General features: G+C 42.5%; 4 protein-coding genes across 4 annotated transcripts; 2 read left to right on the top strand and 2 right to left on the bottom strand.

Annotated features, from left to right (window-relative positions):
• The first annotated feature begins 56 nt into the window (after positions 1-56).
• Positions 57-834, top strand: LOC134184003 (RNA-binding protein cabeza-like). Its single transcript, XM_062651602.1, has one exon. It carries the CDS (start codon positions 88-90, stop codon positions 832-834), a length of 747 nt encoding a protein of 248 aa, XP_062507586.1. The 5' UTR covers positions 57-87.
• LOC134184002 (leucine-rich repeat and death domain-containing protein 1-like) lies at positions 835-1741 on the bottom strand. Its single transcript, XM_062651600.1, has 5 exons — positions 1487-1741; positions 1250-1318; positions 1121-1189; positions 929-1053; positions 835-857 (listed from the first exon to the last, which is right to left on the bottom strand). The coding sequence occupies exons 1-5, from the start codon at positions 1666-1668 to the stop codon at positions 835-837; spliced, it is 468 nt and encodes a 155-aa protein (XP_062507584.1). The 5' UTR covers positions 1669-1741.
• Positions 1742-2003: 262 nt separating this feature from the next.
• LOC134184001 (uncharacterized) lies at positions 2004-4973 on the top strand. The gene is made up of 6 exons (XM_062651599.1): positions 2004-4121; positions 4182-4256; positions 4314-4467; positions 4537-4594; positions 4658-4734; positions 4798-4973. Exons 1-6 carry the CDS (start codon positions 2004-2006, stop codon positions 4971-4973), a joined length of 2658 nt encoding a protein of 885 aa, XP_062507583.1.
• LOC134185100 (uncharacterized) lies at positions 4881-14313 on the bottom strand. Its single transcript, XM_062652896.1, has 19 exons — positions 14220-14313; positions 14090-14142; positions 13924-13978; positions 12358-12392; positions 12256-12295; positions 12120-12190; positions 11920-11970; positions 11718-11855; positions 11262-11390; positions 11135-11208; positions 9934-9981; positions 9733-9877; positions 9651-9663; positions 9549-9577; positions 8757-9491; positions 8595-8687; positions 8479-8536; positions 5926-8129; positions 4881-5867 (listed from the first exon to the last, which is right to left on the bottom strand). The coding sequence occupies exons 1-19, from the start codon at positions 14281-14283 to the stop codon at positions 5223-5225; spliced, it is 4680 nt and encodes a 1559-aa protein (XP_062508880.1). The 5' UTR covers positions 14284-14313; the 3' UTR covers positions 4881-5222.
• Between the last annotated feature and the right edge of the window lie 68 nt (positions 14314-14381).

Genomic DNA, 14381 nt, shown 5'->3' with positions numbered 1-14381 from the left:
CCTGATGATGATAGTGGTAGAGGTGATGCTAGTGGTAGTAACAGTGATGACAAAGGTGATGATACTGATGACAACATAGAGGTAGTAATGACAGCTGATGTCACAGTTGGAGATAATCCAGACGGAGAGGACACAAATATCAGAGTTTCATGCAGACTGCTTATTAATGACAGTAACAATGATGGTGGCGGAGGTGGTGGTGGTGGTAGCAGCAGCAGTGGTGTTAATGATTCTGATGGTGATGACAACATAAACGTGGTAATGGATGCTGATATTACAGTTGGGGATAACTCAGATCCAGAAGAGACAAATATCAAAGTTTCTAATTGGCTGCCTGATGATGGTAATGGTGATGATGCTAGTGGTAGTAGCAGTAATGGTAATGATGATGATACTGATAACAAACTAGCGTTGGTAAAGGCAGCTGATGTCATCGTTGGAGATAATTCAGATGTAGATGGCATTAATATCAGAGTTTCATGCAGACTGCTTAATGATAATAATGGTGGTGGCGGCGGCGGCGGTTGTAGTAGTAGCAGTGGAGATGGTGATGACAACATAGAAATGGTAATAACTGCTGATGTTACAGTTGGAGATAATCCAGATGTAGATGACACAAAGATCAGAGTTTCAAATTGGCTGCCTGATGATGGTGGTGGTGGTGGTGGTGGTGGTGGCAGTGGTGCTAATGAGGAAGAAACAGAAGTGGTAATGGTGCTGGCTGATGATGTTATAGTTGGAGATACTTCAAACGTAGATAAAACAAATATCAAACTTTCACACTGGCGGCCTGTGAACGCAGGCAGACAAGAACACAAGAAACTGTCACTTTGATCACTTGTGCATGTCCCTCCATTCTGACACAGCTGACTACTGTTACAGGCACCACAATCCACTTCATGCAAAGAAAGGTTTGTCAGCTGCTTGCCTCGAAGAACAACAGGCTTTGAGCAAGTAGACAAATCTTGTAGTATTTCAGTCTCCAACTCGTGAAGAGACACCAAAAATGATCGAAGATCACAATTGCAATCAACTGGATTGTCATGCAGAGTACTATAACAAAGGTTACCTGCAATGCAAATACAGGAACACAACACATGCATAAAAGCTTTTCACTAACAGAGTTGTAAGGCCACCCAGCAATCCTGACAGGGTGTTGACTTCTTCAATCAAATTATCATGAAGGTAACTAGAACAAAAAGGCTACATAACGACAAACGACAAACAAACCGACGTGACTGAAACATACAGCTCAGCTAAGTTCTTCAGATCCACAAGACCCGGAGGAACATGAGTTAGATAGTTGTGGCTTAGATCACTGAAACAAACGGAAGCCAAATAAATAGATAGTAAATTACCTGTCGCCAAGGACACTAACAGCACACAGGAATCACTACAATCCATAGTGCTGTAGACTATAGATGCGCGCATACGCAATCTCTGCGCAGTGCAAAGGCTGACGCTTCGAAACACAAACATTTCTTACAGAACGGTCGTAGATAGATTCGTTCCAGAAGGAAGATAAGTTAGTCCCATGTGCGAACAGTTGGTTGTGAAGTCTTCTCCCGCAGTTTGAATATACGTGTTGCATACTAGCGATGCGTTTGGCACGCAAACGCCCCTGTGCGCTAGCACGAAAAAGAAGACTGGAATGAGAAGAGATAGCATCGTGTCTACACCAAAATTGATGAAAACAATCTTCTGCAGAGAGTCATTACGAACAACAGAATGTACGTGTTCAAACCGCTTGCAACCCGGAAATGGCTAGGTGCAGTCGATTTGATATTTTTAGGCAATTTGCAAGTCACGTGAGGCAAAGAATGCAAATCGTGCCAGCACAAGTACAATGCAAAACACACAAACAAGTGACACATCTGAAGTGTCTAGATACGATTCTCAACGCTAATACGTGTACAGTTCAACAAAGTTCAAAATAGGCGTGCCCAACAGAGCAGCCCATACAGAGGTCTGGACTCCACGGAACTACAAATTGCTGTGTCAACATGCAGGTGGAACCTTCGTGCCGCATCGACTCTTTTTCTCTGGGCATGCCGATTGGAGATGCCGTTGACTTCATCCAGAGGAATTGCGGCCAAGGTAATACATTAACGTACAATCCGGTGTCTCCTGCTAGCGACCGCTACCCAACAGTCATCAACGTGCGGGATATACAACTCAAGCTCTACTTTAGTCATGATACTCAAGAGATGCTCAAGCTTACATTGTCCTCTCCCTGGAAAACTGAAATTGTTCTAATTCAAAAGTATGAAAGGATTCGAATCTGTTCTCCAGATGATCCGCTCATATTCGACCAACTGGAGACGTTTCCTCTGCGTAAAAACATTGTCCGGTCACGTTGTCGCTGTCAGGTTGTTTGCACCGGCATCTGCTTCACTTTTGATCCGGAAACGCTGCATTTGAAAGAGATATCAATTTTCCATGACGGAAGTGACGTCAAACCCATTGCTCCGCCTCCTTTCAGTGTGTACTATCCTCCAGGTTTCTACACCTTGCGATACATTAATTTGTCTAGGCGATCAAAGAAAGGTCCAGTTATTGGATTAACAGCTGGTTTGACTTGCTGTACAGCAAAACGTGTGCATAAGGTAGAGAACATAGACGTTGACAACTTTGAATCAATACTTTTGGAAAATAATGTCAAGATAGAAAATTTTGAACGGCATATCCTGTTTGGTGACTCGCTGCAAGATGTGTTGACTGAGCTTGGGACTCCCGAGAAATCATATTACCAGGAAAAGCCTTCTCGTTTACTAGCAAGGAATGACTACTATCAACTGTCAGACACTGTTCCATCTGGTGATCTGTATCTTAATTATAAGTCACTTGGTCTTGATGTTGTGATCAGCGGAACTTCTCACAAAGTTATCAGAATTGTTCTGCATTCAAACTTTCCTGGCCACTATGATTTCAATCTGTATCGGAGATGCCCCTTTGCTTTAGACATTCAATGTTGCTGCCATCATATAATTGAGAGACCAAATCAACTGAAAGGAATCAAACACCAAGTATTGAAAGTAATGCCGATTATGAAGTGGTCAGAGATACACAAGCATGTCAAGTGTGGTGATGCTCGTCATGTTGCTGTGCTAAAACGAAACATAGCAAAACATGATCCAATTACTGTATCAACCAGTGACTGCTATGCTTTCGACCAGTTGGTTTTTGAGGTAATGACGAATGGTCATATCGCTACAGTCACTGTCCTACCTGACGCTCCATTTGAAACATGCTCATGTGGTGACAAAAATCCTCATATTTTACTACCTACTGTTTCCAGAATGAAGCCTCTGGACAGTGAAATTACTGCCACTAATGGCAAATCAGTTGCATTCCTCATTGCTTCTGACTCAACTAAAAGCAACATGCCAGATAAGTCACGACTTAAGAGTGAAATCAAAGTAAACCCAAGCTTCTTTGTGCCTTTGGAAAACCAAAATCAATGTCTCAAGCATGATAATGATGATCTGCAAGCAAAAGCAAAGCATGATGCCAGCAGTGAGCAGCATGGAGATATTGATGACGTCAGAGTAAACAAAATAGTAAATACAGACAAAAGTAACGATCGTGGTAATTGTATTCAAACTGTCACTGAAATTCACCCCTTTAGTCCGGCTGATATTTGCCTAAAGAGCAATGGTATTGATGGCAGTGAAGGTGTCACTAATTTATCAAAATCAAGAGAACACACACTACCCACAGAACTGACTGATTTGCCTGCTGGCAGAGTCCAGGTGGACATTTCGACCAGTCAGAAAGAGTTTAAAGAGTCATCATTTCAGGCATACCATGATGGTTTTGCTCCTCATGTTGAACTCTCTAGATCTCCACCACAGCATTTACTGATACCCAACCATGATACCGAGGCACTAACCCATGTAACTTCATTACAACATCAGCAACAGCAACATGCAAATCAACAAACAGACACGGACACTACTGATGAGCGGCTCGTGTCCTGTTTGGTTGAATCACAAGTTAGTGATGATATGTTTGTCAGTGCGTTAGGTAATGCTGATGGCATGCATTCTCCTTGGTCTACATCAACTGCTTCAGACCCAGCAGTCAGCTCATTGTCTAGCCTCATATCAGAGTCAGGCAAAGTGAGCTAATAATCTGTTCTTGCTTCTAAATGATTTTTAGAATAAGAGTTTTATTTACAGTCAGACTATGTGTCCTGGGAAGACATAGCTGCAGATCACTCAGATGTGTTAAGTCAGTTACAGTGGAGGGCACAGGCAGAGTTTCTATTATCACAACAGTGATACGCATGCATTGATTGTCTTCTTGTTTAGGCTGTCAAAGATATCGGTAACATGTGGGTCAGTGGAAATCCTAGTCGAGCAGTCAGCATGCTGTGCAACCATCCAGAAAGTTTGTTAGATGATGATTATCAACTTGAAAAAGGCCATCAAAAGCAGCCGTCTCTACCAGCAGCCTCTGATTCAGGCACTGTATTTAATCTACTTGGAATTTTGATTGTCAATGACTCGAAGTTCTCTATACCGGTCTGCATAGATTTGCTACCTACATTGAGCAAATTTATGGACTCAGCGAATCGCTTAACTGCTGAAAGGTACACGTGTACAATGCAAATCCTACTTGTCATTAACCTCAACGGTTTTTCAATGTTGTGCAGTCATTTACTGGAGGTAATCTCTGTTGTCAGCGTGATAACAACAAAGTTTGGTCGTAGTGTGATGACCAGTACTCCAGGTATCACAAAAGACAGTTGTTTTTTTTAGAAATTTCAGGTCACTTTTAAAATGTCATGCACAGGTACTACTACTAAATCAAAGCAGACCCACAAGGAAAACTTGCAGTGTAAGGCACTGCTGAAGAAGATCAAGTCACAAGCTCTGTTGATGCTGAATGACAAAGAAGGAGCAAGCGCTCATCCAAAGTTGTTTAAATCACTTCAGAAATTGAAAAATGAGTTAGAAAAAATCCATTAAACACAAAGATGGCAACTTCTCATGAAAATTGAATGATTAATTGATATTACTTGGTGTTAATAAAAAATGTGTGCAACAGGTTGACCAGTTTAGTGAAACAAAAAACAACACAGCACATTGGCCAGCAATTCAATTAATGAGTAGAAATGAATATGAGTATGAGATTCACAAACAGTATGACAATGTAGCTTTCACAAGAATGAATAGAGACAAATACAGTCGTTACTAGAAAGGAAGATTAGGTCCACACTACGTGGAATCACTGCCATATATGCTGCCAGAAAGACTTTGTGTGTAAGTTGATCCACTGCTTCCCCCAATCTTTGCTGGCATGCTCTCCAGTGAGCCCATCCATGGGTTCAAAGAGCTACTGTTCATGTCTACTGGATCTGACCACAAACCATTCAAACCTGTGGTCGACACAGCAGACAAAGCACTTGGTCCTGCAAGTGACCACATTTTTGAATTCTGTCCTGCCAGGGGAATTGGAGCCTTTGCATCTAGCAATGGTACAGAGCTTTGAAAATCCATGACACCAGCACGTTTCACAGAACCAACAGATGGCAGTTCACCCATCTTATCTGTGGCAACAGTACCTGGCAGTGAGGTGGTTTGTGACACATCTTTAGACAACACATTGTTATCCACAGGGCAACTTCGAGCTACTGGTGCAGCAGGAAGCTGCTCATAGAAAAGAGCTAGGTCAGTTTCACCAACGAGATAAGCATCAATTCGAGCTCCCCCAAGAGGACACAGGTGAAGACGTGATTTGGCTCGTAGTGCTTCATTAGTGCTGCTGTACTTCACCAGTGCTGAGCCATTTTGGGAATTAGGTTCAAATGCCTTTAGGGGTCCATGCTGCTGGCAGAATGAACGAAGAGTATCCATGTCAAACTACAAATATTCAAACAGGGTTATTACACATTCAACACAATAATGAAATAGAAAGCACCTGTTTAGGAATGTTCTTCAACAACACCCACGACGTTTGTAATTGAGGTGAATCAGGTGATGATGCTACCTGCTGCTCAGAAACAAACCTGACTTCTGGTTTGCTACTAGTAGACAGCATTCCATTAAACTGTTTCTGGCTACTGACTGCACTATGATGAGTAGAATTATTTGCCCATGTGACTGGTGGAATTGATGCAGTCACTGTTGTTACACGTGGTCCTGGTTTAACTATCGGATGAGTTGAATGTGGTCCCATGTGAGGTACTGGTCGCACAGAGGCAACAGACTTTGTGTGACTTTTAGGAATGCCTGGAGGACGAGTTGGCCTCCCATTAGGCGGTAGCACTGGTAGCAATCCAGGAAATGCAACCGGAAAAGTACCTGAAAGTTGAGGGCGATTAGGAAGAGGATGGGCACCAAGAATCCCTTGCTTCTGAGGCACATTAGAAAAGTCAGCAGGAAGAGTAAATGGCAAACTAGTTTGAAGACCAGCTGGAAATGGTGGTGCCAATGGCCTACCAGTACTGCTTGGGTGGACAGCAACAGTTGGTGGATATGGTGGTGTTGCTAGTAGTGGACCTTTCGGCTGTAGTGGACCATCCACCCCTGATGACCACTTTCTTGCTGTTGGCTGCTGAGGTACTTGTGTTGGTGCTACATTTGATTGCGATGGAGTCTGAACAGGAAGAGCTGCTTGGTAGTCTGTTGTCCGTGTCTGTGGCTTGACTACAAGAGCCGGAATTTCACTTCCAGTTTCTCCTTTAGTATCTGTCTCCTTTTTGTTGTCTCCTTCATCTCCAGACAGGCCTGGCCAAATCTTTCCTGGTTCAAATGCAGGTGGCCCAATGTGAGCTACAGTCTTATCAGTGAGAGACCAGTGGGGGGAATCAGGTGTCTTTCCTTCTTCACGAGAAACTCTCAATTCATCTGGGCTTGTAAGAAAATCCAGCTGAATGTCAACTGGTGGTTCTCCTAAAGATTGCATTTCAAGCTTTGCTTCTGATTCTACAGACTGACTTCCAAGGCTTGATAAAGTTGACGTCAATCCGTCAGATCCCCAAGGATTCTTACCTGTTAGTGAACCTTTATTCAACAGGTCACTACTGCTGAAAGACGGCCAGCCATCGGGTGATAAAAATGAAGGTGTTGTAGTGTTTTGTTGTGATCCCAGTTGTTGTAGATTGCTATTAGATTCAGAGACACTCTGACCCATCAATAGTTTCAAGAGACGTGGCCCCTGATTGTGATCAGCGTTTGAGTCTACCGATTTATTCACTGCTGCCTGGGGTCCTGCATTTGTCACTCCCACATTTGTTATTGGTGAAGCCATCACTACGGAAGTTGTAGATTCTGACCTTATTGCTTCAGTGGTTATTAATCCCAACTTAAACGCTTCTGAATTACTTGCTGTTGATGTCGTTTGACTGAAACTACCACTGAATGGTTTGTTTTTCATTTGCACTGTGTTTCCAGATGGCAAACTTTCTACTGGTTTCTGGTCAACCTGCTCCCGTACTTGTGGAGTCTGCTGCAGTTGCTGCAAAAGGTTTGGAATGCCTTGTGGCGGAAACGACAATGATCCTCCTTGAAGCTGAGGAAACGTCAATGGGTTGGACAATCCCTGAAACCCTTGGAGCAAACTAAGGAGCCAACTTAACTGCTGCTGTTGCTGTTGTTGCTGCAGAAGTAACTGAGCACCGGCTATTAGAGGAGTAACTTGCTGCTTGTTATCCTTCACACTGTTTAGCTTGTTCTCTTTCTCTTGAGCCTGTTGTAGAGCCATAAGTTGAGATGCAAGAATTTGCGGTGTAAGTTGTTGCAGCTGTAGCTGTAGCACCAGCTGCTGCAATATAGGCTGTATAGGAGGAGCTTGTTTCTGACTAGTCACTGTTCCTTCTCCAGAACTAGGAACCGAACTTGAGGGTTCTGCTATTACCAACTGAGTTGATTCATTCTTGTCAGGAGAAAATGATAGTGAAGTCTCAATAGACAAAGATTGCTCAACAGACAAGGACTGCTCGGGAACACAACTTGTTGGTGCACGCAGAGGGGGAGGCTCTTGCTCATCCACTGCAGTCTGATTGGACTCAGTCTCCTTGTGTACAGCATCCACTGTTGGCCCAGAAGCATGTGCTGGAGAAGGTAATGATTCCTGCTCAACTGCACTTTGTTCTTCAACAGCAGCTAAAGCAAGCAAGTCGCCTAGACACAAATTATAATGATCTCAATGTGCCTATACAAACATAACTTTTATGTTCTATAGCCACAACGTCCACAACTAGCACACCACATTAAACAGTGGTGCAAATATGACACACAGAGCCCACCAACACTATTCATTGTTATCCAGTCTAGATACCTTTCTTCCTAAGACTACATCTACAACAATAATGTCATGTATGTGCATGCCAAATTGCCCAGTGCCAACAACGATGTTCCTACTCCCCTAGAGACTTGTGCGACTCAACAAACACATCATTTCACATGTGTTTGAGATGGTAACAATTTCAGCAAGCACACAACATGAACACGTCCCTTCAACAAACCATACCTAATGCTCCCTCAAAATTGCTTGGGTTATTTCTCAGTGCCTTCAATGCCTGCCCTTCCTGTGGAACAGTAACGGTTACAGTTAATGTAATGGCAGTAGCTAGTAAAGTCATATACCTCAAAACCCATGTCCAATAAATGTCCAAGCATAGCAGCTTCAGTTCGTGGCTGCTCAGATTTTCCTTCAGATCCTGATGTTCCAACAGCCACCTGTAAAAAATTATGTGATTAAGTATACAACATCACACAAAAACTACAGCAAGAGATCTAAGCACCAACCTTCCGTCGTCCTTCTGCCTTGTTCCAGACTGATCCCAATTCACTTGTCTCTCTTGCATTTGGTTTGTGTTGTGCTTCCCAGGCTGTTTGTGATGACACAGCAGAGACACTGCATGCTTCAAGATCAGTGTGACTTGTAGCAACAAGTGACGGATCCCATGATGTACTCCCATTTACACTCCACGCACTACTGATGCCTGTTGCTAGTGAACCAGTCTGCGATGAAGGACGTGAAGCCCAATTGGATGAAGTCAACAGTGATGCAGTGTCAGATATAGGACACATAGGCTCCCTCAGTTCGGTCAGTCCGCTGCTTAGTAAATCAAGTGTGTTAGCACTGCCACTCAGTGACTCATCTCTTCTATCAGAATCATCAAACTGCTCCTCCTTCATACACTCACCTATTTCCGAGTCCAATGTCTCTATTGTGTTCATCTTAACACCACCATTGGATGTCGGCCCTGTCCACTGCTTCACTGAAGCAACCAAGTCAACATCTTCCACATGAGAAACTTCATCAGAATTCTGTGGCTGTGGCACATCTCCGTGTTTCATCTCAGATTGTTGATGTTTTGATCCATCGTGCTGTTGTTGTGGCTGCTGCATTTGCTGCTGTTGTGCCTGTCGTTGCCTAAACCTTGGTGGGACTTCATATTGACTCCTGCTGTTGAGCTGTTGTGCTTGTTGCAGTTGTTGCTGTTGTTGCTGCAGCTGCTGTTGTCGACGTGGAGCCGTCTAGAAAATGAGAAAGTTACACATAACGAGATACTGCCGAAATCGTACACACTGCACCTGTCTAGATTGATGACGTTGTGTAGCATCTGATTGTAAGATGGGAAAGACAAAATTGTTTGTCAGATTCTTACATACACAAAAATGCTGCAATGCACTTACCTTGTTGCACTTGCTGTCACATGCGAGTGGACAAAACAGAACTTAAAATTGTGGTTGACAAACTACGACTTGATGTACTTACCTTTGAAGGTTGTTTTCGCTTTGCTCGACTAAAGTCTTCTTTCTTGCTTGATACCTGCTTGTTTTCTTGTCGTTTGCCTTCTTTGTCTTTGCTGTCTCGTTTCTTTGGCTGCTGCTTTAGTTGAAGTTGCTCAGAAGCTGTTTCTCTATACCAAAACATCAATGATGGTGGATCTATGCATTTGTAAAGATTATTGAGAACTTTTCTCTCTTTCTACTGGAAACTTGAGGTTGTTTCTCTTTTGCCTCTCTAAATACAAACAAGAGATCACACTCTACAAACAGAGCATGTTTACTTTCTTGTGATGAGAACAATACGGGATACCATTGTCACATGTAATTATAGGCATCTACATGTAACCAACTTGTAGAGCCACTTTGCACATATTTATCTGGAAAACAATGCTGCTACACACTTACATCAACTACATAACGTATTGCTCATGTTTTTGTTTACAGCACTACCACAACAACGAGTATTACTGTACTAGTGGCCACTCCCATCTGATTCAATACAAGCACGACAACCACAAAATGTTGACATTTTTTATGCATATATACATGTGTGTGTGTGTGTGTGTGTGTGTGTGTGTGTGTGTGTGTGTGTGCACGCGCGCTGTAGCTCAATTGGTTAGAGAGTGCATTTGGAGAATGAACACACCCGGGGGGGACCTTGCAGGGTTGCAGGTTCAAGTCACAGTGATGGCGATCTATGGCATAATATCCTTAATTAAGCAAGAAACTTACACACAATTGCTTCTCTCGACTCAGGAGTATAAACGAGTACCTGGTCATTGACTGGGGTGGACATGACCGCTGGCTTGGCCCTATCATCATGCAGCAGACAGGTACTTGTGGGCCTTAGTGTCCAGTCCCAAAGCTGCGCCATAGTCAGTGCCCCTGGATGACTCTGGCCAAGCTCCAGGTGAATTGTAGCACTGGCCCTAAGCCTCCACGTAGTGCATGGAGGCCCTGTCTCTAGAGGCAGGGGGAGCTATCTCCGCAACTGACCTTAAGGTTGACATCATTCATGAATGACGTGGAGGGCTTGACATTTGTCCATTGTCCATTTGTGTGTGTGTGTGTGTGTGTGTGTGTGTGTGCGCGCGCACGCGTGTGTACATGTAATTATGACTAAAATGCTACATTTCTGACTTACAAACATTGCCCTTTTACAAACACAGTTTGGTCACAAGATCCCTGAATAAGAGAGGCAAGGGTACACTTGGATAATATTTACATACATTGCAGGTCTGTTGATGCTCAGATTTCTGATATTCAAGGATGCCACACAATGTGAAACATCTAGTACATTCTTGGATATCGCAGTTTGTTTATTATCCACAAACAACGACCCAGTGATCTATAAAAGGTCAAACTTGTAATATTAATATCAATTCTACCTCTCTTTTCTTTTCATCTCTGCAAGCTGCTTGATTCTTTCTTCTTCTTGTTTCTTTAGTCGCTCAGCTTCAGCCTACAATATAAAAACTTTCTAGTATTAGTAAAGACATCTGTGTACACACCTACTTGCTTCCGTTGTTCGGCCTTTTCTTCATCTAGTTTAGCCTTTTCCTCAAGCTGAGCAGCAATCTGTGCCATCTCTTTTTCTCTTCTCCTCTGCTCTGCTTGCAGTTGTTTCTTTGTTTTGGGTTTAGGCTAATAAACAAACAAACTACCGTCAAACATAAGAGTTTGAGGTCGGCTACAGCTGCATTTAGATACACCTGCAAAGGCTAAACATAGTGTCTGTTCTATCAGTGCAAGTAAGAGAACTGTCCAGACTGAGGATAACGCGCTGGTCTCTCTCCCCCAGTCTAGCTAGCTATACAAATTTTAAAATATTTTTGGCAGCATGCAAAATGAGTGCACTACAAGCACACAATACAAACAACATTCCTTGATTCACTAAATTCAATCTACTGACACAGCTTCAGTCTAGTGATACAGTGAGTGTCTTTCCATCACATAATACAATACAAATACCTTAGCCACAACTGCTGGTGCTCCTGCGGGTTTTGGCTTTTGCTTTGCTTTCCTTGAATCATCAACAATGTCTCTGTCTAACTGCTGCACTACTGTATCCTTTACAACATCTCTGAACGACTTCCCAAAAATTGCAATCTGACAAGTAACATCAATGCTCTCAATAAATACGACGAGATTGCTCGTTTCATCCTTCTCTCACTTCTCTGTCTGTTAGTTCAGATGGAATATACTTGCCTCTACTGCGACGACTCTGAAAAGTTACAATGCTTCAAAACAGTATAAATCACAATTATAATATACAAGGCAAGTCTAGTCTGAACAGCATAGTCATTGGTCATTAGCAAAAATTAAGATCATTCCTGAATTATGTGTAAACAAGAAAAATAGGTTCTTCAGCACCTGCACAATTGACTCAAAGTCTTGAAACTGCTCTTCTGAGTCAAACAACTCTGTTGGCTGTCTTTTTAACACTATAACGACAAAAACTACAGTAATCACCATCATATTCCAACAAACTATTGTTTTGAGTGCACACATTTAGCATCTTCTACATCAACAAAACAGCCGAAAAATATCTAAAACAATTACTCAATATACAACACAACCAAATGAGACCCGATTGAATTCCAGCACAAACCTTGTCACAACTTGGCATTGGCTTAGTGGAAGACACTGCAGCAACAGATGAGAAATGTCAAACTACGTACATCACAAAGTGTAAAGCAAAATGCTTATGTACTGTATGACCATCATCAATTGCGACGTAATACACGTCTTGCAATGACATTATGCCAGGCCACTATCATATTAATTTGTGCATGTTAGGTCACGGTCTCGTTTGTTTCAAAGAAACAATTTGACTACCTCCAGCTCACTTCCTGAAAAAACTATAGAATATCAACAAACAGTCGACATCTAGCTGTGTAGTTGATGTGAGGCTGACGTGTTGGATTATTCAAGCACAAGACAAAGCCACAATTGAGATGTCAAAATGACAGCCCAGTCCATCATTATGTTATTTGGTGAAGTGAAAAAGAATGTCTAGTTTATTAAATAGTGGTTTACATTTTCATAACAATGACTGAGCTAACATATCAGTCACATCTACCTACTCCAACCTTTTTACAAAACACTACTCAACTAATGACCGCAATCACGTTCCACGAAAAACGTGATGAGCGTACATGCACGTATCTGACCACACATGTGACACGTGTTTCACGAAATGTTGCATGTGTCAACAAACGTAGAATGTGGCGTGACCAAGTTGTTTCTAAAACGTGACAATACGTACAACATACATGGTACAGGTATGGTTGCTAAAGCACCACTTTCTTTACCAAAATGGAGATCAATGGTTAGCAGCATGTTAAAATATATCTGTTAGCATGGCCTTTAGTCCGACATAAAGTCAATTTCCTGTCTGATTACCTAATTCTACAGATTCCATAAGGACATTGTTAACTACATCAAATGAGGTAACATAAAAACATCAGCTGCATGAACATGTATGTGCATACTGTACCCTCAAGATTACACAATTGTCCCTCATGACATAGTTATACACCTCCAAGCTAGTAGGTATTCAAAAATGAGCAGCTCTTCACTAATATATACACACAATCCTAAGCACATGCAGTTTTGGATAACTTTTTACAAACAGTGATGGGCATGCTGACCATCTAGTAACACAAACACATAAACACACATTACAATCACAGTTGTAAACACAATGGCAAATGATAAATCAAAGAGATACGTTTACTCTAAATTAAATGCATCTATTCATGCTGAAGTAAGAGTAGAGAACCACTTGTGGTCCTTCAAAACTAAATGATAACTAAAATCTGACATGTTCTACTCTGAATTAGCCGTCATTGGTTCTGTAAACAGTTGTACATACTGAAAAACTGATCAATGACAAACACAAAGGCAAGCAAACAGACAAACAGACGGAAGAACAAGAGAGAGGCGCTACCATACACACCCAACGGTGACATCACGTGACGAAAACAGCCGCAAACCCCAGCAAACGAGCAAACGACAAATCGACAGACCGACGTCCCCGCACAATTCCCCAGCCGCGTATCAACGTTCTCCGCCACTGCAAACGCAGGGTAAACACGAGGAAAGAATGTGACAACACACAACAGTCCCCGACAATCAGACAACAGACAGAAAACAAACGAAATGAGCCTCTCACCTTTCCAATATGCAGCACAAAGGCGTTGAAACAATTCCGTCGGTTCGCCAGGATGCTAGGAAGAAGAGAAAGAACATCAGAGACCTGGCGACCTCTCCAAGAAGCAACAGAGAAGTAACAGAAGCCATAAACTCGAGACCCTGCTTCTCTACGAGCCGTTTCGTACCTTGTCCGGGTGATGCTGCAAAGCCTTGCGAATAAAAGCCTTCTTGACGAGCCCTACAAGGTCAAACATATTCGTTTTCGGTGGTAAACAACGACAAATTCCAAAAGGTCCCGGATATGAACAAGCGTGCCTCTTGAAGATTGATCCTGGATCCCTAGTAGATCGTAGTACTTCTTCAAATCTTCGCGGTCCATCTCGGCTAACCTAGCTAGATCATAAAACTTCCCAACACTACGCATGCGTAGTCAGAACATTCGGTTAGGACATGCGCCGCGCCTAACCATTGGAAAGT

Source organism: Corticium candelabrum, chromosome 9 (assembly GCF_963422355.1).
Source record: "Corticium candelabrum chromosome 9, ooCorCand1.1, whole genome shotgun sequence".
In the NCBI taxonomy this organism is placed as follows: Eukaryota; Metazoa; Porifera; class Homoscleromorpha; order Homosclerophorida; family Plakinidae; genus Corticium; species Corticium candelabrum.
This window is presented reverse-complemented; position numbering and strand designations above follow the sequence as displayed.

Bases quoted from the DNA above. Each gene is read 5' to 3' on its own strand.
- LOC134185100 (XM_062652896.1), bottom strand. From the start codon at position 14,283: ATGGACCGCGAAGATTTGAAGAAGTACTACGATCTACTAGGGATCCAG. The intron at 12,296-12,357 runs GTTTGTGCTGGA...TAATTGTTTTAG, and splicing joins CAATGCCAAGTTGTGACAAG to ATATTTTTCGGCTGTTTTGT. The intron at 9,492-9,548 runs GTGCAGTGTGTA...CTCATTTTCTAG, and splicing joins AACGTCATCAATCTAGACAG to ACGGCTCCACGTCGACAACA.
- LOC134184002 (XM_062651600.1), bottom strand. From the start codon at position 1,668: ATGCTATCTCTTCTCATTCCAGTCTTCTTTTTCGTGCTAGCGCACAGG. The intron at 1,319-1,486 runs GTAAGAAATGTT...CGTTTGTTTCAG, and splicing joins AATCTATCTACGACCGTTCT to TGATCTAAGCCACAACTATC. The intron at 1,190-1,249 runs GTATGTTTCAGT...TTTTTGTTCTAG, and splicing joins CTGAAGAACTTAGCTGAGCT to TTACCTTCATGATAATTTGA.
- LOC134184001 (XM_062651599.1), top strand. From the start codon at position 2,004: ATGCAGGTGGAACCTTCGTGCCGCATCGACTCTTTTTCTCTGGGCATG. The intron at 4,122-4,181 runs GTGAGCTAATAA...TTTTATTTACAG, and splicing joins TCATATCAGAGTCAGGCAAA to TCAGACTATGTGTCCTGGGA. The intron at 4,735-4,797 runs GTATCACAAAAG...TGTCATGCACAG, and splicing joins TGTGATGACCAGTACTCCAG to GTACTACTACTAAATCAAAG.
- LOC134184003 (XM_062651602.1), top strand. From the start codon at position 88: ATGACAGCTGATGTCACAGTTGGAGATAATCCAGACGGAGAGGACACA.